Raw genomic sequence first — 27,121 nt, 5'->3', positions numbered from 1 at the left:
ATCAACATAGATTTTGACATGCTGTCTGTGAAAAGTATACACAAAACCCTTTATTGAGCAAAGATTGCTCATTTAATGTGAAGCAAATTAATGGAAAATGCAATAAGAATATAATTGCTCCACACACAATATTTTCAAAAGTTATTATACACCTAATGTGCTCTTTACTTAATGGAACCACAAGAGCTTTTACATTCCTTAAGAAAAAGAATAATGACAAAATAAAAGATGTCTCAGGAATGCTAATGATTATAAAAACATTATCTTTTGGATTATAAAAATTATATTTTGAAGGAGTGTAGAAACAGTTCAAAATTATTAATTACCAAGCATACTACAAACATTTACCTCGCTTCAGACTTCTGATGACGAATTTTTCAACAGCAGTTACTGAAATGGAAAGAAAGGCAAGTAAAATAATTGTCACTTTGTACTATAACAATTACAAGAACGGTAAGGACATTCACGGGGATTAGTCAGTTTTGAAGAATTTAATTTACAGTAATGCAAAAGAGGAGCAATTACTTTTGGAGTATATGAGCAAATTTGAAAATGATCTTAAGAGTTATAGAACACTACAGCATAGAGACAGGCCCTTCAACCCATCTAGTCCAAGCCCACTATTATTTGCCTAGTCCAATCCACCCACACCTAGACCTTAGCCCTCCATAGCGCTACCATCTACTTATCTAAACTTTTCTTAAACATTGCAGTAGAAACCACATCCACCACTTCAGCTGGCAGGCCATTCCACACTCCCACTGCCCTCTGAATGAAGAGGATCCCCCTCAGGTTTCCCCTTCAATATGTTACCGTTCACCCTTAACTTACGACCTCTAGTTCTAATCCCACCCAACCTGAGGAGAAAACACCCGCAAGCACTCACCTTATCTATACCCATCATAATTTTGTATACCTCTATAAGATCTCCTTTCAGAAAATAAAGTCCTGTTCAACTTTTCCCTGAAACTCAGGTCCTTGTCCGAGCAACATCCTTGATCCTTTATCCTCATCAACCTGAGAAGAGATCAGGACTTTTTTTTGCAGTGGAATTATGCAGTTTATTAAGTAGGTTATTTCAACAAATGTGAGTCTTTGCTTTAAGTCTGCACCACATTATTATTCGTGTAACCTTGTCTAGCCCCTGTACTTAGACATCTCTAGTTCTGGCCCTGGAATGTAAAACATACAACAGTGCAACACAGGAATAGGCCAGTCAGCCCACAATGTTGTGCAGAATGAATTAAACACTTTTCAGGCCATGCTATCTACTCGCTACTACCATCGGGCAAGAGGTCCAGAAGGTTCAGGAACAGTTATTATCTTTCTACAATCAGACTCCTGAACCAGAGTGGATAACTTCACTCACCTCAACATTGACTCCATAACTTATGGACTCATTTTCAAGGATTTTACAACTCATGATTTCAATATTATTTATTAATCTAACTGTTTATTTTCTTTCTGTACTTGCACAGTCGTCATCTTTTGCACATTGTTGCTAGTGTGTAGTATTTCATTGATTCTATTGTGTTTCTTTGTGTTGGGCACGTGGCCAAGTGGTTAAGGCATTCGTCTAGTGATCTCAAGGTCGCTGGTTCGAGCCTCGGCTGTGGCAGCATGTTTGTGTCCTTAAGCAAGGCACTTAATCACACATTGCTCAAACATCTGTGCGAGGAGTGGCGCTCCACACAGACTTCCAATCTGCACCTTGTAAGGCATAAGAATGCCTGACGCAGGCCTCCCATGGTCTGAGTCGACGTTCCCTTCCCCTTTGTACCTACTGTGAATGCCTGCAAGAAAATGAATCTCAGGGACAAATAGCAACAAATACGCACTTTGATAATAAATTTACCTTGAACTCCCAAACCTCATTGCATTTACTCCATCTATATCCCTTACCTTCTCTAAATTTTGCTACAATAGTTCTGAAATGCAACAAATACTGTTATTTTTATTAAGTATTTATTAAGTAAGCAAGAGCCCTACATTGAAACTCAAAATCTTTCCAACATGTTATATAAGCTGCCTTTGGCCACTTCCATGAAACACTAGTCAATAACTTATGATAAAACCAAAGCTTGCAGATTATAGTTGCATGCTGGCTAACGTTGCTAATACCGAGTCAAATCACCTAGTAATTCAGGCAACATATTGGACATGGAATTGACACTAAATTTCCTCTATCTTTGAAAGTGCTTAGAAGAAGGAAGAACTACTATTGCTTTTACCAGTTCCATAGTATGCCCTATTTGGTGATGTTCAAACCCACCAAATGGATATCTTTGAATATTCTGCTAGTGATCAAAGTTTGGTTAGTAGAGGAAAATTTACTGTAAAGCAGCTATTAAGAGTGGCCCAAATTCTCTTTCTACTATCAACAGATCTGACAATCACATGGTCTTTTTTTAAACGGCACAAAGCCCTACCCTACTGTACAAATAGCTCATTTCTCTGAGTCAACACCAAGGTATTCTGATGGGTGTGCATTTCATTCTAGCACACTCCCATCAGCATGCTTACTAAGCCCACATAATTACCATCAATAGTACTTCAAACAACGGTAAGTTCAAAATATTAAAAAAAACCAGCAAACTCAATTCTGACACCAAGCTTTAGAGATGAAGGTTTTCATGCACTTTTCTGCTATTCTGCCTCATATGATACATTTCATAGTTAATTACATTCATGGATCAAGGACCATTCAAGAATTCAATTACACTTACTATCAAAGAATGTATAAATTATGCACCTTGAGATTTGTTTGCTTACAGGCAGCCACAAAGCACAAAACCTGAAGAACCCAATTAAAAAGAACATAAAAAATGAAAAAAAAACACACACATCATGCAAACAATAGAAGTAAACGACAGCATTCCGAACCAGATTAAGGCGTTAGATCTGGTTCCCTGAACAGCTGGAGTAGCCTACTCATGTTAGCCATTTCAGTTAATCATATCAGCAGGACAAAGATGTCGCGAAACTCACAAAGACAAAGCCGCCGGAGAAAGGAATGAACATCATCGGAGAGTGAGCGAAATCAGCCTGACCCTCACTCGGGCTTTCCAGTTTATCAGGACTGGCGTTTAAATTGTCCAAGCACAGGGTAGTGCCTTGCTCTAGGGTCCTGGTGAGGCAATACCGTTGGGCTGCACAGGCCGAAGCCGTTCGCAACCTCACTAAATCGGCTTGGCACTTGGAGCGTCCGCAATGACTCCTCTCCAAACGTTCACTCCAACAGCAATACAAACTCAGTCTGCAACCCCATCCTGAACATGTTTCCCCTCGGCTTTGTGATGCACCTGCACGGCCGATCCTTCAAATCAGCTTTGTTTCCACTTGCTTCTTTATTGATTGCAGTAACAGTTGATCACAATTTACTTCAGAAAAGGTGTTATTAGCAATGTTTTTAGTCATACTTCTTGCCATCTGAACTACCAGCGAGTTGTTGCTCAACTTCAGTAGCACCATCTTAAACCAAAAGTTTTATGATTATTTAAATAAAATACTTAAATGAACAATAGTAGAAAAATAGAGAGACACTTGAATTGCTACATTAACAGCTCAATACACGTTGGGCCAAGTAGATTTCTGGCAAGACTTTGTTATTGTGCATAAAATCGTAATACCCTGCAGTAGAACAACCTTGCTGGTTTAGCAAACTCAGAGGCCTTTCCTCTTACAGCGCCACTGTGGAATGAAACAGGAAGGTGGTGAGGCTGGATTCTGGAAGAAGGCCAGTGAGAAGCAGGGTGAGGATGGAGCTGTCATCAGAAATAACACTTTTTATTTCAAATATTCCTACTTGAGTCCAGTTCCCAGAAACTTAGTTCAAAGGAAAGACCCATGAAGTTGTATTGAAGCATATGCCCAAAACCTTGTGAAGCCTTGTTTCTACAGGTGTGGTTTCCCACATGTATCCTAAGCCAGTATTTATTTATGGAGGTGAATCCTGGCATGTTTTTTTTGCCATCACACATCTATGTATGTCTGGTGGCCATGCACCAGACATAACAACAACCTCAAAGGAAACTTATGGATTTATAGACACCATCTTCTAGTCAGATCTCCAACGAAATCACATAACTGTATCTGGACATTTCAATGCATTTTAAAAGCTCTACATTTTTCCAGTGCCAAAGCACTCCACAGAACATAAACTCTTTCATTTGAAAATTCTAAGAGGAGCTGCTGACATTACAGAACAACCACCTGCAGTTAGCCTTTAAACATAGAAATATGCCCCAAAACAATGTGCAAAGCCTACAGCAAAAGACATTCAGCTAGGGAAGGCAAAACAAAAACAAACAAAATATCTAAAGAAATAGAAAGAATTTAGAGAATGTGTGGTGATGCAAAGATATTTAGAAGTGAAATCATATAATGAATACAATGGAGGATGTCATGCAGCTGTGAAATTAAAATGTTAAGCAAGATGACTATAGATAACATCACCAATGCTGTTAGGGGATAGGGAACCAAATCAGATTTATCATCACTGACTTAGTTATGTTGTGAAATTTGTTGTTTGGCAGCAGTTTAGTGGAATACATAAAAATTACTTTTAAGTTACAATAAAAATATATACAAAATAAATAAATAGTGCAAAAAGAGAACAAAATAGAGAGGCAAAGTTCATGGTCCGTTCCAAAATCTGATAGCAGAGGGGAAGAAGCTGTTCCTAAGAAGTTGAGTGTGGGTCTTCAGGCTCTTGTACCTTCTCCCTGATGTCAGTAACGAGAAGAGGTCATGTCCTGGATGGCAAGGGTCCCCAAACAGAGGGTGATCATTGATCAATGCTACATGATTATAGTATGGACCAGCAAAGTATAAAGTAATAAGATTGCACATCATATTTACACTCAAATTTTCACTAAATTTAAGAGAATATTTCAGACATTTGTTTTGGTAACCAAATTCACAAAACAAAGACACTCTTCAGCATCCTGGTGAGGATTCATTATCATTTGCCATACCTTTGTCTGATTCTGAGTGAGATGGCGATTTCAATCTGTCTTTCTCTTTTGGACTTTGCTCACTTGACTGCTTTCCAGCTCGACCACTTCTAAAAAAGATGTTCATAAATGTCTTGGACCGCTCTAGCTGTGTTCCTTTCTCAGGGGTCTTTTGTTCCTTTTTCTTTTTCTTCTTGTCCTCTAGCAAAATGAACATGATTTAAAGCAAAAAGAGAGTTGAGACCTAGGACTAGCTGCAGCTGAAATTGCAGTTATCCTTTGCATGCAGTGTTTGTCAGTGGATATAAATTTGCCGTGAGTGTGATTTTCGGTGCTGGACAGTTTAGAGTCAGTAAAGGGAGAGCTGGGACTTCCAATACTCCAGTATAGAAACATAGAAACATAGAAAATAGGTGCAGGAGTAGGCCATTCGGCCCTTCGAGCCTGCACCGCCATTTATTATGATCATGGCTGATCATCCAACTCAGAACACCGCCCCAGCCTTCCCTCCATACCCTCTGATCCCCGTAGCCACAAGGGCCATATCTAACTCCCTCTTAAATATAGCCAATGTACTGGCCTCAACTGCATCCTGTGGCAGAGAATTCCACAGATTCACCACTCTCTGAGTGAAGAAGTTTTTCCTAATCTCGGTCCTAAAAGGCTTCCCCTTTATCCTCAAACTGTGACCCCTTGTTCTGGACTTCCCCAACATCGGGAACAATCTTCCTGCATCTAGCCTGTTCAATCCCTTTAGGATTTTATACGTTTCAATCAGATCCCCCCTCAATCTTCTAAATTCCAACGAGTACAAGCCCAGTTCATCCAGTCTTTCTTCATATGAAAGTCCTGCCATCCCAGGAATCAATCTGGTGAACCTTCTTTGTACTCCCTCTATGGCAAGGATGTCTTTCCTCAGATTAGGGGACCAAAAGTGCCAGAATCAAGTGGGGAGAGGCAGAAAAGCTGAGGAGGGAATATTCACACATCTTCCGTGGAAAGAGAAACAACACTTTAGTTGTGAAATTCTTCATTATAACAAAGAGGAAGAGAGAGAGATATACAGGTAAATTACAAAAACAGAAATGTTGGAAGGTCTAAGTAGAGTGGACGTGGAGAAGATGTTTCCAACTGTGAGAACAAAAGGACAACCCTTTAGAACAGAGATGGTCATAGACTACTACAGCATAAACAGGCCCTTCAGCCCATTTAGTAATCTGGCTAGTCCCATTGACCTGCACCTGGACTGCAGCCCTCCATATCCTTTCCATTCATTCACCTATTCAAAGTTCTCTTAAATGTTTAAATCAAACCTGTATCCACCACTTCCACTGGCAGCTCATTGCACACTTCCACCACCTTCTGAGCAAAGAGGTTCCTCCTCATGTTCCCCTTAAACATTTCACCCTCAACTCATGACCTCTAGTTCTAGTCTCACCCAATCTCAGTAGAAAAAGGCTGCTTGCATTCACTGTATCTATGTCCTTCATAATTTTGTTTTGCTCTTATCAAACCTCCCCTCATTCTTCTGGGCTCTAGGGAATAGAGTCTTAACCTATTCACCATTTCCTATAACTCAGGTCCTCAAATTCTAGCAAAAAGCTGTAAGCAACACACATCAAAGTTGCTGGTGAATGCAACAGGCCAGGCAGCATCTCTAGGAAGAGGTACAGTCAACATTTCGGGCCGAGACCCTTCATCAGGACTAACTGAAGGAAGAGCTAGTAAGAGATTTGAAAGTGGGAGGGGGAGATCCAAAGTGATAGGAGAAGACAGGAGGGGGAGGGATGGAGCCAAGAGCTGGACAGGTGATTGGCAAAAGGGATATGAGAGGATCGTGGGACAGGAGGCCCAGGGAGAAGGAAAAGGAGGAGGGGTTAAAAAAAAAACCCAGAGGATGGGCAAGGGGTATAGTCAGAGGGACAGAGGGAGAAAAAGGAGAGAGAGAGAAAGAAAGAGAATGTGTGTATATAAATAAATAACAGATGGGGTACGGGGGGAAGTGGGGCATTAGCAGAAGTTTGAGAAGTCGATGTTCATGCCATCAGGTTGGAGGCTACCCAGACGGAATATAAAGTGTTGTTCCTCCAACCTGAGTGTGGTTTCATCTTGACAGTAGAGGAGGCCGTGGATAGACATATCAGAATGGGAATGGGACGTGGAATTAAAATGTGTGGCCACTGGGAGATCCTGCTTCCTCTGGCGGACAGAGCGTAGGTGTTCAGCGAAATGATCTCCCAATCTGCGTCGGGTCTCGCCAATATATAGAAGGCCACATCGGGAGCACCGGACGCAGTATATCACCCCAGCCGACTCACAGGTGAAGTGTCACCTCACCTGGAAGGACTGTCTGGGGCCCTGAGTGGTGGTAAGGGAGGAAGCGTAAAGGCATGTGTAGCACTTGTTCCACTTACAAGGATATGTGCCAGAAGGGAGATCAGTGGGGAGGGATGGGGAGGACGAACGGACAAGGGAGTCGCGTAGGGAGCGATCCCTGCGGAAAGTGGGGGGGGGGGGTGGGGAGGGAAAGATGTGCTTAGTGGTGGGATCCCGTTGGAGGTGGCGGAAGTTACGGAGAATAATATGTTGGACCCGGAGGCTGGTGGGGTGGTAGGTGAGGACCAGGGGAACCCTTTTCCTAGTGTTCCTAGTGGGGTGGCAGGAGGATGGAGTGAGAGCAGATGTGCGTGAAATGGGAGAGAAGCATTTGAGAGCAGAATTGATGGTGGAGGAGGGGAAGCCCCATTCTTTAAAAAAGGAGGACATCTGCCTCATCCTGAAATGAAAAGCCTCATCCTGAGAGCAGATGCGGCGGAGACGTTGGAACTGCGAGAAGGGGATGGCATTTTTGCAAGAGACAGGGTGAAAAGAGGAATAGTCCAGATAGCTGTGAGAGTCAGTACGCTTATAGTAGACATATAGAAAAAAGTTGTAACTTCTCTCTGCACTCCTTCAATCTTATTGCCATCTTTCTTGTAGGCAGGTGACCAAAACGGTGCACAATATTCCAAATTAGACCCCACCAATGTGTTATACTTGCCAGTCAGTGGTGTAGTGGCATCAGCATCGGACTTCAAGGTGAACGGTCTCAAGTTCAAATCCGGCCAACTCCTAACACACTTTCCATCAGTGCTGGGATGAGCATCGAGCTAGCAACTCAGCCTCATAAAAAAGTCAAATACTAAGGAACTGGCAAAAAAATGCCACCCAATGTGCCACAAAACATGGAAAGGAACAACAACAACATCTTCAACATAACATCCCAACTCGGTGCGATAAAAAACAGTAACAACTCCTGTACACAACATTTCATTTTATGGAGAAAATGTGCTAAAAGCTTTCTTCATGACCCTATCCTCCTGTGATGTCACTTTCAAGGAATCACATTCACAGAACCCTCTGTTCGACTTCACCCCTCAGTGCCCTATCACTCACCAAGCAAGACCTACCCTGGTTGGACCTCTCAAAGTGCAACACCTCACACTAGTCTACACTAACTTCCATCTGCCATTTATCAGCCTATTTTTTCAACTGGTCCAGATCCCACTGCAAGCTTTAATAGTCTTATTCGCTGGCCACTACACCCCAAGCTTGGTGTCATCTGCAAATCAGCTGACCCAGATTGCTGATATAGATGGCAAATGACAACACACTGAGCACTGATCCCGACAGCACACCACTAGTTACAGGCCTCCAATCAGAGAGGCAACCATCTACTCCCCCCTCCTTGGCTTCTCCTGCAAATCCAATGTCTAATCCAACTTGCTACCTCATCTTGAATGCCTAGTGTCTGAACCTTCTTGACCAGCTTCTCATGTGAGATCTTGTTAATGGCCTTGCTAAAGTCCATGTAGACAATATCCACTGCCTTGCCTTCATCATCATTCCTGGCAACTTTCTCGAAAAGCACTGTAAAATTAGTTAGACACAATGTACCACACACAAAGCCATGCCAGCTATTACTAATCAGTCCTGTCTATTCAAATACTAGTATATCTAGTCCTTTAGAGCACTTTCCAATAACTTACCCACTACTGATTTCAGGCTCACTGGCTTATAATTTCCTGGCTTATTCTTAGAGCTTTTCTCAAACAATGGAACATTAGATACCACCCATCCATTGTTAAATATATTTTAAATATCTCTGCTCAGGCCTCTGCAATTTCTGCATTTGTCTCTCACAGGGTCCAAGGCAATACCTTGCCAGGCCTTGGGGATTTATCCACTTTAATTTGCTTCAAGACAGCAGAAACCTCTTCCTCTGTACCTGTACAGTCCATGACCTCACTACTGTTTTGCATCACTTCTATAGACCCTGTGTCCACTTACAGAGTAAATACACACATAAAACATCTCTTTCAGCTCCATGCATAGATGACCACTTTGATCACCAGAGTACTAATTTAGTCTCTTGATATTTTTTGTTCTTAATATATCTGTAGAAGCTCCCAGGATTCTCCTTCACCTTATCTGCTAGAGAAACCTTATGTCTTTTAGCCCTCCTGATTTCTTTAAGTGTTCTCTTGCATTTCTTATACTCAAGTACCTCATTTGTTCTTTCCTGTGTGAAAGGCAAAAGTTCCCTAAACCTGTTACCCTGAACTTTTACTCTGACAGGAACATATAAACTCTGTACTCTCAAAATTTCACTTTTGAAGGGCTCCAAATTATGATGTACGCCTTTGCCAAAAAACAACTGGTCTTAATCCACACTTGCCAGATCCTTTCTGATACCATCAAAATTGTCCTTTCTCCAATTTAGAATCTCATTCCGAGGACCAGACCTATCTCATTCCATAATTACCCTGAAACTATTGGTATTATAATCACTGGATGTGAAGTGTTCCCTTACACAAACTTCAGTCACCTGCCCTATTTTATTCCTAATAGGAGGCCTAATATCGCACTCTCTCTAGTTGGGACCTTCATGTTCTGATTAAAGAAATTTTTCTGAACACATTTGACAAACTCTATTCCACTCAGCCCTTTTATAGTATGGGAATCCCAGTCAATATATAGAAAGTTAAAATCACCCATTATCAAACCTTACGTTTCTTGCTATAGTTTCCAATTTCTCGACAAATTTGCTCCTTTAAATCCTGCAGACTGTTGGGTGGTGTATATAATATAATCCCATTAATATGGTGGTTCCTTTCTTATTCCTCAGTTGCACCCATATAGCCGCAGTAGACAAGCTCTCCAGGCTGTCTTGTCCGAGCATGCCATGACGTTTTCCCTGACTGGAAATGCCACCCCTTTAATCCCTCCTGCTCTACGAGGTCTAAAACAATGGAACCCTGGAACACTAAGCTGCCAGTGCTATCCTTCCTGCAACTAAGGGCATGTCCACACTACGCTGGATAATTTTGAAAACGAAGCTTTTTCTCTTCGTTTTGCCCTCCCGTCCACACTGAAACGGCGTTTTCAGCCCCCGAAAACGGAGATTTTCGAAAACACTCTCCAGAGTGAATAAATCCGAAAACGCTTAATATCCGGCGTAGTGTGTACGGGGTAACCGGAGAGATTTAAAAACGTTGTCATGACAACACCACAACAACAATGCTTTTTTTCTGCTTCTGCTTGGTACTGCGCAAGCTGTTATAACGCGCACAGTGTGAACGGCGTGAGAGTTAAATTGTAAAGTGAGCTTTTTTGACTATTTAAAAACGCTGTCATGACGTGCCGGAACAGATGTTCGTTGTTTTCTTGAACGCCACCACCTAACAATTTCAGAACAGACGGACTAGACTGAAGCCAGAAGGGTTAGAAATGTACTCACCAAATACTTTGACCCATAGCTTACTGAATAAATAAGTATACTCACTTCGCCCTGTTTTCTGTCCTTGCTTGTATGAAGGTAGTTTACCTATTTATGCAAGTACTTCTCTGACAATAGATGTGTAACATTCTAATGTAACATTGTATGGCAATACAAGATAATGCTGATGCAGACGTTTTATACACTTCACAAGGTGCTTTATTAATGCAACAGAGTTAGTCAGTTTTTCAATGTTTGTCGTCAGCCGGGTCATACTGTCCGTGAACTCCCTGTCAGTTGCCTCCATACGCCCCAGTATTTGTTTTTTTTTAAGTTTTAAGTCCTCCTGCGCGAGAGCCAAGAGCAATTCCTTTTAAATTTTTCTACTCTGTAACTGGACAAACGCGCACTAAGTATACCGATTCCTCTTCGCTTGGTTTCTGTGTGTCCTGCGCATGCCCAGTAGAGGAGATTCGCCCAAATATCCGTCTAATGTGGATGGAGATATTTTGAAAAACGCTTACTGTGGACGCCTGTCGTTTTTACTTGAAACCGGCGCTTTCAAAATTATCCGGCGTAGTGTGGACGTAGCCTAAACGTCTCACCAATGGCTACATTGTGGTAATTCCACATGCTGACCATGCCCTAATCCTCATCCTCTTTTCCCGAATTTGTACTGAAATATACTGTACATAACTCAGAACATTAGACCCTCCATGCTCAACCTTTCGATTCCTGACTTTGTATGCAGACTTTACAATACCTTTCCTCATAGCCATTTCACTATCTGCTCAGTTGCTCTGGTTCCCATCCCCCTGCAATACTAGTTTAAACCCCCCACCTCGTGCAGCACTAGGGAACCTTCACGCAAGGATATTATAAACATGAGAAAGTCTGCTAATGCTGAAAATCCAAAGCAACACACACCAAATGCTGGAGGAACTCAGCAGGTCAGGCAGCATCTATGGAAATGAGCAGTAGACATTTTGTGCCCAGACCCTTCTTCAGGATATTAGTTTCTCTCCAATTCAGGCAGAAACTGTCCCATCCGGACAGGTCCCACCTTTCCTGGAAGACAGTCTAATGATCCAAAAATCTGAACCAACTCCTTAGCCATATGTTAACTGTATGATCTTCCTAGAAAACCTACAGCACAATGCAGGTCCTTCAGCCCACAAAGCTGTGCCGAACATCTCCTTACCTTAGAACTATCTAGGCTTACCCATAGTCCTCTATTTTTCTGAGCTCCATGTACCTGTCCAGGAATCTCTTAAAAGACCTTATCGTTTCTGCCTCCACTACCACCACTGGCAGCCTATTCCACTCACTCACCACTCTCTGCGTAAAAAACTTACCCCTGACATCTCCTCTGTACCTACTTCCAAGCACCTTAAAAATATACCCTCTCGCGCTAGCCATTTCAGCCCTGGGAAGAAGCCTCTGACTATCCACACGATCGATGCCTCTCATTATCTTATACACCTCTATCAGGTCACCTCTCATCCTCCGTCACTCCAAGGAGAAAAGGCCGAGTTCACTCAACCTATTCTCATAAGGCATGCTCCCCAATCCAGGCAACATCCTTGTAAATCTCCTCTGCACCCTTTCTATGGTTTCCACGTCCTTCCTGTAATGAGGTGACCAGAACTGAGCACAATACTCCAAGTGGGGTCTGACCAGGGTCCTATATAGCTGCAACACTACCTCTCGGCTCTTAAACTCAGTCCCATGATTGATGAAGGCCGATGCACTGTATGCCTTCTTAACCACAGAGTCAACCGCACAGCAGCTTTGAGTGTCCTATGGACTCAGACCCCAAGATCCCTCTGATCCTCTACACTGCCAAGAGTCTTACCATTAATGCTATATTCTGCCATCATATTTGACCTACCAAAATGAACCACCTCACATTTATCTGGGTTGAACTCCATCTGCCACTTCTCAGCCCAGTTTGCATCCTATCAATGTCCCGTTTAACCTCTGACAGCCCTCCACACTATCCACAACACCCCCAACCTTTGTGCCATCAGCAAATTTACTAACCAATCCCTCCACTTCCTCATCCAGGTCATTTATAAAAATCACGAAGAGTAAGGGTCCCAGAACAGATCCCTGAGGCATACCACTGGTCACCGACCTCATGCAGAATATGACCCATCTACAAGTGCTCTTTGCCTTCTGTGGGCAAGCCAGTTCTGGATCCACAAAGCAATGTCCCCTTGGATCCCATGCCTCCTTACTTTCTCAATAAGCCTTGCATGGGGTACCTTATCAAATGCCTTGTTAAAATCCATATACACTACATCTACAGCTCTACCTTCATCAATGTGTTTAGTCACATCCTCAAAAAATTCAATCAGGCTTGAAAGGCACAACCTGCCTTTGACAAAGCCATGCTGACTATTCCTAATCATATTGTGCCTCTCCAAATGTTCATAAATCCTGCCTCTCAGGATCTTCTCCATCAACTCACCAACGACTGAAGTAAGACTCACTCGCCTATAATTTCCTGGGCTATCTCTACTCCCTTTCTTGAATAGGGGAGCAACATCCATAACCCCACAATCCTCCAGAACCTCTCCCGTCCTCACTGATGATGCAAAGATCATCACTAGAGGCTCAGCGATCTCCTCCCTCGCTTCCCACAGTAGCCTGGGGTACATCCCGTTCGGTCCTGGTGACTTATCCAACTTGATGCTTTCCAAAAGCTCCAGGCCATTCTCTTCCTTAATATCTACATACTCAAGCTTTTCAGTCCACTGTAGGTCATCCCTACAATCATCAAGATCCTTTTCCATAGTGAATACTGAAGCAAAGTATTCATTAAGTACCTCTATCTCCTCCAGTTCCATACACACTTTTCCACTGTCACACTTGATTGGTCCTATTCTCTCACATCTTATCCTCTTGCTCTTCACATACTTGTAGAATGCCTTGGGGTTTTCCTTAATCCTATCTGCCAAGGCCTTCTCATCAATCCTGATATTGTAACCTTGGAAGTCCTGACCTAACTCCCTAAAATCTCTTGGCAGTACTTTGTTATTCTTCCAACCCATGACATCGGTACCGTTGTGGACCACAGCCCCTCCCACTTAAGAATGCTGTGGACTCGATCCGAGATGTCCCCAACACTGGCACCCAGGAGGCAACCGTCTGGGAATCTTGTCTTGGACACAGAACCTCCTGCCTGTTCCCCTAACCAATGAATCCCCTTTCACTACAGCTCGTCTCTTCTCCCCCTTCTCTTCTGAGCCACAAAAACCTGACTGCTATGGCTTTCCTCTGCTTGATCTGAGGAGAAGGAATTCCTTTGGCCCGAGGATGGTGAATCTCTGAAATTCATTGTCATGGATAGCTATGGTGGCCAAGTCCTCAAAAGGTAGTGGATTCAGCCCAGCATATCATGGGCAAAATCCTCCCAACCACTGAGCATGTCTACATGAAACATTACCGTAGAAAAGCAGCATCCATCATCAAAGATCCTCACCACCCAGGCCCATCAGGTAAAAGGTACAAGTGCATCAGAACTCGCACCACTGGGTTCAAGAACAGTTATTCCCCTCAACTGTCAGGCTCTTGAACAAAACAGGATAACTACACTCACTCTATTTCTGATGTTCCCACAACCGATGGTCTCACTTTAAGGACTCTATCTTATTATTTCATACTTGTTATTTATTGCTATTTATTTATATTTGCATTTGCACAGTTTATTGGTCATTGGTCCTGTTTACAGTTACTATTCTATAGATTTACTAAGTATGCCTGCAGGAAATAGAATTTCAAGGTTGTATGTGGTGACATGTATGTACTCTGATAATAAATTTTATTTAGAACTTTGAACAGGGTGGATGAGGAAAGTTTCAACTTCTTGGTCAGTGTAATGTGTTGTTGATGTTGTATAGTCTATTTTACATTGGATAGACTAAATCTGTGAAAAAAGAAAAATAAAAAAGCAAGGCAGGCAAAAATAGCTGTTTCTCATTTAAACAGAAAGAACGGGAGAGTTATCTAAAATTGGAGCACTGCATATTGATTCTGCATTGGCGAAACCCAACATAAAGTGGGTGAGCACATGTTCAGTCCTTAGTAATGCCCCCATCACATTGTTAGATTGTGATGGTTGTTAACACAAATGACACATTTCACTGTATATTTCGAAGCACTTGTGATAAATAAGTGAATCTAAATCTGAGTGCCCTGGAGCTCCCAGTAACCTACCATTTTAATTCATCGCCCCACCCCACTCCCACTCTGACCTCTGTCTGTAGTCTCCTACACTGTTACAGTGAGACCCAACACAAGCTTGAGGAACAAAATCTCACCTTCAGCCTGAGCACATTACAACCTACAGGATTAAATTTTGAATTAACCTTAAATTAATTTTTTCTGCTCAGACACTTACCCCCTACCACCTGTTCAGTATCAACATCCTAAGCTGTTCCTCATTCACCACATCCATCCCTCTGTCCTTGTGAACCCTCACCCTTTGCCTAACCTTTTCCTCCCTAAAGTCCCTGACTTTATTTTTGACTTCCAAATCTGTATTATCTTCCTCACACTCTGTATGTAATCTTTCCTACAAGGTTCCCATCCCTGACCACAGCTAACAAACACCTCTAGACACTCTTGTTGTGAGCCCCTCCAGTCCTAATGAAGGGTCTTGGCCTGAAACATTGACTCTTTATTCCTGTCAATAGATGCTACCTAACCTGCTGAGCCCGTCCAGCATTTTGTGTGTTTAACACTTACATATAAAATTATTTGTGATATTCGATTATACATTTTGCCTCCACTTTGCAGTGCTTGATATGATTAGCAACAACTCCTCCTCTAAAATGTCCTTACACTAAACTCTCTGGAACTAACCTTAATCTGTTCCACATTTGCCTATCCAATCTTAATCCTGTCACTCCTTCATTCTCATTTTTGAATATTCAATACTTCAGCATCTCATTGAGTGCTGAATCAGAATTCTAATCCCACTACTCCATGTACTTTCCATCACAATGATCCATCTATTTGCATCTCCATTTCACTTGCCACTACTTCAATATAACCACTGTTTATAGGGATAATGAATCAGCCAATATTGAATAATGGAGCAGACTCGGTGGGCAGAATGGGTCTAATTCTGCTCCTATGTCTTGTGGTCTTTACGTTCAAGTATTTTTCAGCTCTAATGTAGTTTATTCTCTTGGTTGTCCATATAATGAGCTCATTCTAAATCTTCCATCTCCATCTGGTCATTAACATTCTTCTCCAAGGATCATCAATTTGTCATGGTGGAGAGGCTTGTGAGTTTCTGAGATCCTGAGAATGATGCTGTCTGGAATATAGCTCCACAGGGTGACCACTGAGGTAAGGTCAAGGGGGAAGTTCCAGACAAAGAGCAATTTAACCAAGACCTCAACAGTGGGGCTTGGAGAAGATAATGACATATCATAAAGACAGTGAAGGTGAAGGAAGGCTGTAGCAGTGACACCTTGTATTCCAAACCACTGGATCCAGACTCTAAACTGTCAAGTACTGTGCATCAGCCTCCCCAGATTAAATAAAGTCACATACAGGCATTCTCCAGTAAGGACTCAACCTCAACATCGCAGATTAAATCCTGTGGTGATCAGCAAGAGGCGGAATATGTTGATGCTGAATCAGACTATACAACCACCAAAAGACATCATCAACTCAACTCAAGTGATTGTGCAACTACTAAATTAATATTCACTGATCTATTACTTCTATCCTTGTTGAATGATACTGCTCTTGGCTTTCCATTGGCTTGGATTTTCATTCCTATGTTTACATTCTTTCATGATCTCAGTCCACCTTCTAGTTATAACCTCTTACATATATACAACAATTTCTCTAACCCTGGCATCTCCGATGATTCCTTGTTCTAGTCACATCTTCAATCACCTCAACACCATGCTCTTAATTACTTCATTAAATCCCTCTACCAAACTCTACGGCTTTCTTTAAAGCATTTCTAACTGATCAAGCTTCAGTCCTCTCTTTCTAATATCACTTGCTTTGACATTGGCATTTTGTTTTGTATGATCACACACCAAAAGTCTGTAGGTGTTGAAAATCCAGTGCAACACATCAAAAATGCTGGAAGAACTCAGCAGGTCAGGCAACGTCTATGGAGGGGAATAAACAGCCAAAATGTTACAATACTCTTCATCAGGACTGAGAAGGAAGGGAGAAGAAGCCAGAATAAGCAGGTGGTGAAGTGGTGATGGTGGTGGTGGGGGGGGGGGGGGAAGGAGTACAAACTGGCAGGTGACAGATGATACCATGTAAGGAGGAAGGTGGTTGAGTGGGGGAGGGGAGGGAGAGACTAAAGAGAGAAGCTGGGAGGTGAGGTGGTCATGCACCTAGATACTTTTGTTTCTGATGGAAGTGTTATATTAATATAAATTATTGTTAGTAGTATTAGTACTCCTTAGTACTTAGTACTCTTAGTACTCCTTTACGCTGATTTTATTCCTTTGTCTTTGCTAATTATTCAATTACATTGCTGATGCAATGCCTTCAACTACATAATTACGCATTCTGTGCAATTTTACATATTTTCTGTCTAATCTCCCTTTTCAAGGTCAGCTACTACACCTGTATTATCATTTGTGAAACTGATTCCATGGGAAACCCACTAGACATTGAACTGTAAAGTAAAATACAGTTCTTTTAAACTTCTATCTTATAATGGATTCATATGCAATGGTTTTGGGTCAATCTCATAAATTCAATATCACTTGACCAATAAGATATCTGCGCTAGATTTGACTTTGAAGTCACATGATTAAAAACTGATTACTTCATTAAACTATTAAAATAATAGAATGAACACATTTTAATCAACATTCATCATTTCATATCTATTCACTCTCCCTCATTATCCTATGCAAATACCATGACCATTTCAAGGACATAAAATTTAACTATCAGTCTTGATCTATAATACTTCATTTGTGATTTTCAGGTTGAACGTGGTTTTATTACAGTCATTCAATGAGCATTAAACAGCTCAATAGTTTTAATACAAAAAGAAACTACAAATACAATTTAATTTATAAAATGATCAATTGAAAACTACAAACCTACCAATCAGTATCTGCAGAAAGAAAAATTACATGTTGACAAGAAATTTATCTATTTAGATACATTTAACTTTAGAAAAAATAAATTTAGATAAAATAACAGCTTTATTTGCTGTTTACAAAATATATTCTAAATGTGCTCAAGTTTGTAAGAATTGATTCACTGGTTAATAACTATAACAGTTGCATTACTTGTTTAAGTATAATCATTATGAAAGAAAACCTTGACTCTTTCTCCAAACTACTATATTTTAGGTCATTTTGAAACTAAATCATTCATTGTCTAGATCATGCCCTGCTCTACCACTCAATATGATCATGGCTGATTTATGCTGGCCTCAACTTCTCGTCTGCGTCTGTTTCCACCAATTCCTCATTTCCCAATTATTCAAAAGACATAGGAGCAGAATTAGACCATTTGGCCTATTGAGTCTACTCTGCCATGTCACCATGGCTGATCCATTGCTCTCTCAGCCCCAATCTCCTGCTTTCTCCCAGTATTCTTTCACGCCCTCACTAATCAAGGATCTATCAACCTCTGCCTTAAATACACCGAATGACTTGGTGTCCACAACTGCCTGCAGCAATGAAGTCCACAGACTCTACCTCCTCTTTAAAGTGTCCAGAGTTTCACCAACATCAGTGAGCATGAATTCTTATGCACTTCACTTTTAAATCATCAACCCATTATCCTTTCCAGTTTTTCAAGTCTATTAATATGGATTACACCTAGATAAATATGAACATTATGAAAAATTAAACCAGTTTAACTTTGTTTTTAAATACAGATACATATTCAAAATAACTTTCAAAATATATATTAACAGGACAAACAAAGATGTGGAAGCCAAAACAAAGAAGCTGGCTATTCATTGCATTGGAAGACTCACCTCCAATAGTCATATAACTCTGTGATCGGCTGATTGGTTTCCTTGGCTTGCTGAGAGCCATCAGCACAGCAGTTTTAGGGGAGTCCAAAAATTCATCAGCGGAATCTCCTGTGGAGTAAGTTCTTGATCTGATATGAGTTTCCTTAAAATTATCTGACCTAATGGCTGTTTCCTTCAAGAGTACTGTGTGGCCAAGTGTCATGCTTCTTTCCCTGACAGTCCTTTGTTCATCTGAAACATCAATATTTGAGGAGGGAGACAGCTGGAGGTCTGTCTGTATAGCAGACTCTATAGTTTCCAGACGATTATATTGTAGAGATTTGGAGTCCTCTGTGGAAATACATACATCTACCATGTCAGTTGAGCTGTGGGTCATTGGGAGGAAGACCCGTAAAGAATCACTCATGGAGCTCAAAGGTGTCCCAGATGAATGAGATGAAGTGGAAGAATTTGTGTCTGAGCCAAAACGCTGGGAATGATTATTTGTCACTGAAAAAAACAAAATGGCACTACAATTTAGGATTAGGAATAGTTATCTGGAAGACTCAAGGTCGTATATAACACAACGATGAATCTGAAGGAAAGTTTTAATGACTTATCTTCAAGGCTTCTTCCTCACAATGCTAGCAACATATTTAACTATCTACATGATCAGCCAGTTCACAACAAAAGCATATAAATTTAATGAAGATAAATGTACGACTTGTCTAGAATCTGACTGAAGGACCATTTTGATTGGCCAGAAAATGAAGGCAAGGATATAGAAGAGGATCGTGCAAGTCGGGGGGGGGGGGGCGGAGGAGAATGACACATACAAATAGAGAACTGTTCATCACACGATTAATTTGACACTTGTAAGTGATGGAAAAGGCATGAGACATTGGGAGACTGCAGAGCTTTCCTACCAGCTCTTGCTGCTACAGTATTTGTGTGACTGGGTCCCAGTTCTGGCTTCATGGTGAAACAAAGTGTAATTAAGTAGCCAAAGATTATGATGCCTTTCTATGAAAGGAAATTTAAGTGAACTATTTCATAACTTCAATTCAGACAGTTGATATCCTAACAGCTGCTTTGTCTTGACACAAAGGCAGCATTTGACTGATAGAGGCATTAAGAAATCCTAGCAAAATTAAGGTCAACGAGGATCAGGATAAAAATGCTTTGCTGTTTAGCCAAACAAATTACAATTCTTTTTTAGTCATCTCGACACAGGATATAATTGCAGTGTCAGGCCAGTGATATAGACTCAACAAATTTCAATTGCTTCATCACTCCTGTCCATCATCATGAACCTGTAAGTGGGAACCAGTATCTCAAATAAAGCAGCTAAAAGGGCTGGGGGACATGGGAGCAACATGTTAAGCACAGATGGAACTCCATGCATCAGGCAATATCAATGGAAGGAAGTGGAGAGTTGGCATATTGTATGCCAACTGTACTTCATCTGGGCAACTGAACCTGTTGGATGGAGAGGTGTAATGACCATCCAACTCAAGTTAATACCCAGTGACAGAGAAAAAAAAGCAAGTTTATCCATGGTCTTCCTAATTACTGACTACATCGGAACAAATTAAGTAGGTGATCCAGGTCCTTCCAGTCCCAGGTGGGAAAGGAAATAGACTCTGGGAAAATTTAATTCCTTAAAAAAGTTAAATGCTTTTTAAATTATGGAAAAAGGTCTAACATTTTGGAGCAGGGAAATTTAATTAGATGCCGATCATTTACAGTGCAAAACTAGTAACAATTTTTCCTTTAATACTTTATTCCGGGGAGAAAATACGGTATTTCAAAATTTTACTCCATATGGTGAAGAAATGTTGTGAAACCAAAAAAATAGTCTAGTTCTACACATGAGAAAATTGGACAGTAATGCTTATTCTGCATGGTACTTACATTTGGTCAGCCAGCTGTATTCTGCCAGCATTTCCTTGTATGCAGGATATCTGCCAACCTCCTGATTGAAGACATGAAATGCATCAATCATTTCACCAACTGTATTTAGAAGAGAACTTAATCTGAGAAGCTGCTAAATAATAGATTCCCTGAAGCACTCTTCACAGGTGAAAAGCTAAATAGGGCACATTACATGACAACAGCACATATTGACGCATTAGAATTACCAACAACCTATTATTTCAGAATTTTTAATTGTGCAGAACATCCAAGATCATTCTTGCTGTCATTACAGTCACTTTGTAGGATTTATTAATGATTTGGTCTTAAATATACGGGGTATAATAAAGAAGCAGGAGCATGTTCCAAAGATTGTAGCTTATATTGATAAAGAATACTTTAAATAGCAGGAAGATCCAGTCTGATATGGATGAGCAGAGAGGTGGCAGATGGAACTTAATCCAGAGAAAATGTGAGATAGTAATGGAGATGCAGCAAGCCAAAGGAATACAATTTAATAGGAGGATGTTGAGAGTATGTGAATGTGTAGAGGAATAAGTGTTCTTGGAATGCATGTTCATAGATCCCTGGAGATAAATCAAGTTAGGTCAATAGGCGATAGTCAGGATGATTTCCTTTATTGATCAATCAATAAAGGTGTGAAATATGTGAACAGGCAAGTCATGCTGGAACTGCATCCACTGTCCAGACCACTTGGGCCAAATTATGGCAGATGGGATGCCCACTGAGCATCCCAGTTGATGTGGATGAGCTGGGCCAAAGGGCATAATTCCATATTGTAAGATTTTATTATGAGTTTTGTTACGAGTTTTGCATACATTCTTGGTCACCTTGTTACAGAAAAAAACTCTCTGATGACCAGGGATCTAAATAACCCTTCTGGATGAGGCCAAGTTCATGTGCATATCTTCCAACTTTGAATACAGCATTCCGTGCTCCTGATGTGGCCTCCTCTACATCAGCGAGACCAAGCACAGTCGAGGCATCCAAATTGGAGTGTACCTGTGCTCTGTAGTCAATGACCATCCTGACCTCCTGGTTGCACACCATTTCAAATTCCCTTCCCATTCCAACAATGACCTGTTCATTCTCAGCTTTACTCACTACCAGCGTGATGTCCAATACAAACTGGAGGAACAACACCTCACACTCCACCTGGGTAATCTATTATTCAATAGTGTAAGCACTGAATTTTCCAGTTTCAGGTAGCTCTTACCTCCTGTATTTCTACAACCCCAACTCTTCCCTTCAGCCACCTATCTGATTTGATCAATTGTTGTAATCCCATTTTGTCCCCTTTTCCATACCCTCTCATTAGCCCCCATTAGACACCCATTTTCATTCCCCTCTCGCTCCTCATTTTACCTAACAGATAAACACCCACACATCTTACCCATCAGATTAACACCACCCTCCAAACTCCTCCATCTGATTTCACTTGCTCTTCACCTCTCCTCAAATGGCTTATCATTATCACCTTTCTTATTTATCAGATTCCACCATTGGTACCATTTGTGTTACTGCTGATCACCTGTCTACCTGTCTCCACCTTCCCCTTTTATCCCCTGCTTCCACCTCACTTCGTCTCCTAGCTCTGCCCTCATCATTACCTGGCTTCATTTTCTCATTATCGTTCACCTCCCCCCACCCCCCACCAATCTACCAATCACCTACTGGCCTGTCTCAACACTTCCCTTCTTCTCTTTACATCGGCTAACTCCAATCAGTCCTGATGTAAGGTCTCCGCCCAAAATGTTGAAAATTCCATCTACCAAGCCTCCCCACCACTACCTTCTCCCTCCGATGCTGTTTCACCCACTGAGTTGCTCCAGCAGGTTCTTTTTGTGGTATAGCTGCACATCACATGATTTTTGAGATACTTCAAGCAAATATTCTTCTTCCTCCTTCCTTCTCAGTACTGAAGAAGGGTCTCGGCCTGAAACTGTTTATTCATTTCCATTGATGTTGCCTGACCTGCTGATTCCTTCGGCATTTTGTGTGTGCTATTCTGGATTTCCAGCATCTGCAGACTTTCTCGTGTTTATAACATTCAGAGTCTTTAGGACAGATAGTAAACCCATAACTCCCAACTACTACTCCCACCCCTACTACCCCTCCCTATTCCAAACAGGCAAGTGAGTGGGCCAGGAAGCGGGAAATATGTCTCTAAAAATTAAATTGCAAAATGTAACTTGAATGTACCATGTGATACTTGTTCCAGTATTAACAGCAACAGACTGCATGATATTCCTAGGTGCTGTTCTTGGGAGATGCATCACTTTTCAGCATTAGATCAGATATTCACAGCACTTGGGAACTTGATTTAGGTTTAATAGTGATTTTTGAAAAACATAGCAGAAAAATGAAGACAGGGCAAATGGATCAAGCAGATGGGAATTCTGTTTTAAAAGAGAACAGGTGTGGCCTCAACTCCTCCATGGACAGTCCCAAGCCCAAGTTACAAAAGGAGCAGAGCTGTGCATGGGGCTAGAAATGCCAACAGAAGCTCCAAAGACCTCATCCCTGGGAGGTGAAGGACCTTTGCCTAGATGTAAGAAGTTGTGTGGTGGAAGCGGAAGCCACAGGGCTGATTAACCTTCGGCGCAGGACAAAGGACACTGGCGAGCTGCTGTCGGCAACCTATACCCCAATAGGGGTATGGTTCCTATAGTTCCAAAGAATTCAATACAACAAGGCTTTCTCACTCCTGTAATCATCAACCACCTATCCATTCCCTTCTGCTTTAATCCCATCTCATTTAATCACCCAGTTTTCCTCAGAAAAGCTATCTCCTGCCCTTTCACCTCCAGCCATATCTTTGCTGATTCTTCATGAATGGTGACTCTTCATGAATCTAAGTAAATTTAATCAAGCATCCTGAATCTGAAGTGTAACTTTTGTTTTCGATGGTGATCAAGAAAAACAATATGCAAACATACAAATTTCACAGTAACGTTTATGATTTCATAGTTCATAATGAAAGTTTCTAAATTATAATATTCCATCTATAAACTATGATGTCGGTAGTGGTTACTGATTATAGTTTATTGGCATTAATAGAGAATCTGACTGACCCAGAACCAGTATATTTTCACTCCACTATATTGATATTTGTACATTATAAAAACTAAATTAAAATACGCAAAGCAATGATATGAACAGTTTCGATATTGGTAAAAACAATACTGTCAAGCTCTGCATGTGATGCAATGAAGTTTTCATGATTTTAGTAGAGTTTAAGAGGCTGTACAGATTCTGGTTTTGAGTGAAACCGATGGCCATAAGAATCTCCAAGAATACTAACCACAATCCTCCTACTTCTATCTTTAATAATGGCAAGGGAATAATCTACTCTCAGTAGATCACAACTGAGTATATTTACAAGCTTTTCATGTTTTACAAATTTCCCAGCGAGTAAGAGAAGAAGACCTTTATCTACATTGTACAGTAGAATTTGTTGTGCAGGATGAGAATGTTTCCTCCAGAGGAGGGTCACTCCAGCCAACCAAGATTGCCGAGCCAGTAAAACTGCTGACCCACGCCAGATCAAATTCATCCATCTAAAACCCCACCAATTTTCCCCAGATATCCATCCCAGACATGGGACAATAAGGACCTTTAACAGTATCAGCAATCACTGACCAGGGTTCAATTCCCACTGCTGCCTGTAAGGAGTTTGTACCTTCTCCCCTTGACTGCACAGGGCTCCTCCAGGTAATCTGATTTCCTCCCACATTCCAAAGACGTATAGTTAGAGTTAGTGAGTTGTAGGCGTGTTACGTTGGCGCCAGAAGCATGGTGACAATTGCAAGCTGCCCAATATAATCCTTATTGATTTGATACAACAATGCATTTTACTGTATGTCTCAATGTACATGTGACAAAAAAGCTCATCTTTATCTTCATCTTCTCCAGCCATATATGATACTTATGACAGATAGCTCCTATGGAAATTAATAAACAGCTGACGACTCGGGCTGAGAGCCTTCGTTAGAGCTGGAAAGGAAGGGCGAAGACATCAGAGCAGAAAGTCAGGGGGAGGAGGATAGCAAGAAGGTGATAGGTGAAACCAGGTGGGTAGGAAAGATAAAGGGTGGGAGAGGAAGGAATCTGATAGGAGAGGAGAGTGACCTTAGGAGAAAGGGAAGAAGGAGGGTATCCTGGGGAAGGTGAATGCTGGTGAGAAGAGCTAAGAGGCCAGAGTGGGGAGTAAAAGAAAAGGGGAGTGAGAGGGATTTTTTTTTTTAAAACCATAAAGAGGAATCAATGTTCATGCCATCAAATTGGAGGCTACCCAGATCGAATATAAAGTGTTGCTCCTCCACCCTGAGGGTGGCCTTGTCTTCCCCCTTCCTTTCCAGTTCTAAAGAAGGGATTTGGCCTGAAATCCTGTGTGTTTATTTACTTCAATGGATGCTGCCTGACTTGCTGAGTTCTTCCAGCACCGTGCGTGTTGCTTTGGATTTCCAGCATCGGCAGGATTTCTTGTGTTTATGATGCTTATAATCTCTGATCACTGTCAGCATTGCTCCCCGACATTGAGGGCATCTTCAAAAGGTGCCGCTTCAAAAAGCAGCATCCATCATTAAGGAGCAGGACATGCTCCCCTCTTACTAATACCATCAGAAAGGAGGTACACCAGCCTGAAGACAAACATCCAGCATTTCAGGAATAGCTTCTTCCCCTCCACCATCAGATTTCTAAATGGACAATGAATCAGAATCAGGTTTAATATCACTGGCATAGGTTGTGAAATTTGTTCCAATGTGGCAGCCATACATAACAAAAACTACAATAAGATATTAAATATATAAATTAAATAAGTAGTGTTAAAAAAGAAAAATATGTAGGTAGTGTACATGGGTTCATTGTTCATTCAGAAATCTGACAGCAGAGGGGAAAAAGCTGTTCCTGAAACATTTAGTGTGTGTCATCATCTTCTTGTACTTCCTCTTGATAGTGGCAATGAGAAGAGAGCATGTTGTCTTCGAATGGGATCCTGAATGTACCAACCATGAACCCTACCTCATTATTTTTTGCTCTCTTTTTGCACTACTTATTTAATTTTACTCTGATTCCGACCTCAAGTTTCCCTCGAACCTCTCTGATCACAATTGTTTTGAGTAAAACCTCTAACCTCTGGCTATGTGATCACCTCCAAATATGATTTCCAACTACTTCCATATGTGCTCTAATCTTAATCCTCCCCACCATAATCACTATCTTGATGACTGCTCCCTTGCTATAAGCTTATCATCCTCTGACCTGGGTATCAACCTAGAACTTGATCCTTAGTCCCTCCTCTCCTCCATCTGGTGGGGACGATTTCTCTCCTAAAATGATATTCCCTTCCTCCCCCAACCACAAGCTTAACAATTGTCTTCTCCTAAGTAAAAGATCTTCATCCATCACAATTATACCTCCCTCAGATTTCTTTTTCTTTACTGTATCCCTGTCTTGTCTCAGTTGGCTATCCAATTTGTCAGTAGTTTGTTCAACAAGTGCCAGACGGAAAATTTAAAAGAAATTAAAAAGCATCCTGTTGTTAAGTTCCATAAGACATTCAAAAAACCCAAACTTCCTTGTTCCCTGTTCAGAAGTCCTCATTCTCTCTCGATCCAACTTCCTGTGAATGTGAGGGCCAACATTATCATTCCATTTGGAAGAAATTCAATACAGACTTTCAACAGTTTCCAGACTTTTTGTATTTAATTTACCATCTGTTATTCTCACTGAAACATCATCAGATGAAAGTACTGTCAATTGCTCTGTTTTCAAGGGTATAATTACCTTCAGCAATACAGTAACAGCAAAATGATATAGCTGTTTTGATTCGTGAAAGAATGTATTCATTTAGTTATTTGGCATATAATGTCAAGGCATTCACAGTGCAATACATATAACAATTATCATTTCAGTACAAATCATGCCCTTAAACAGGAGATTATCAATATCTTTTTTAAAAACAGCTAATTATCAACTTGTGTACAAACAAATCAGTTTAATGCCTCATTATCTGCTAAATACTGGCATTTAGCCAATGTGTTTGCCATTTGCCAGATTCCAATAATTTTATGACAATGGATTATTTTTCATGTGAATCTACTTACAATATATTTTTTAAAACAGTAATAGTAAACCTAAGATGAAGATTACTATAAAGTATATATTTTAGAAAGGTAAAATCCAATTTTACCTGAAGATATTATAGTGAAAGATTTTACTTACCTTTATTGTTAACATAATGTGTGTGTAACTCTTCAGGATCTCTACTGCTTTGCTATGGGTGATTCTCTCAAAGCTTATTCCATTGGCTGCTAGGATTTGGTCTCCAACTTTAATGCCATTCTGCTCGGCTAGTCCATCAGGATCAATTCTGCCATTAAATAATTATATTTAATCAAAAGGGTTTCAGTGAAACAAACACAAGCAATTAGAACAACTCTGATGCTAGTTTTGTTTCCCAAACTCCTGATGAGGTAGGGTGGCTGTATGAAATCT

General features: G+C 41.0%; 1 protein-coding gene across 1 annotated transcript in view; it reads right to left on the bottom strand.

Annotated features, from left to right (window-relative positions):
* pdzd7a (PDZ domain containing 7a) overlaps positions 1-27,121 on the bottom strand; it is a 116,314-nt gene that overhangs the window by 69,003 nt on the left and 20,190 nt on the right. Inside the window, exons 5-9 of the mRNA XM_072239683.1 lie at positions 26,849-26,996; positions 20,600-20,660; positions 18,707-19,195; positions 4,977-5,156; positions 349-390 (exon numbers count right to left, since the gene is read on the bottom strand). Coding sequence (XP_072095784.1) covers positions 349-390; positions 4,977-5,156; positions 18,707-19,195; positions 20,600-20,660; positions 26,849-26,996 — 920 coding nt within the window. The remainder of the gene's footprint in view (positions 1-348; positions 391-4,976; positions 5,157-18,706; positions 19,196-20,599; positions 20,661-26,848; positions 26,997-27,121) is intronic.

This window comes from Mobula birostris, chromosome 21 (assembly GCF_030028105.1).
Source record: "Mobula birostris isolate sMobBir1 chromosome 21, sMobBir1.hap1, whole genome shotgun sequence".
Classification (NCBI taxonomy): Eukaryota; Metazoa; Chordata; class Chondrichthyes; order Myliobatiformes; family Myliobatidae; genus Mobula; species Mobula birostris.
This window is presented reverse-complemented; position numbering and strand designations above follow the sequence as displayed.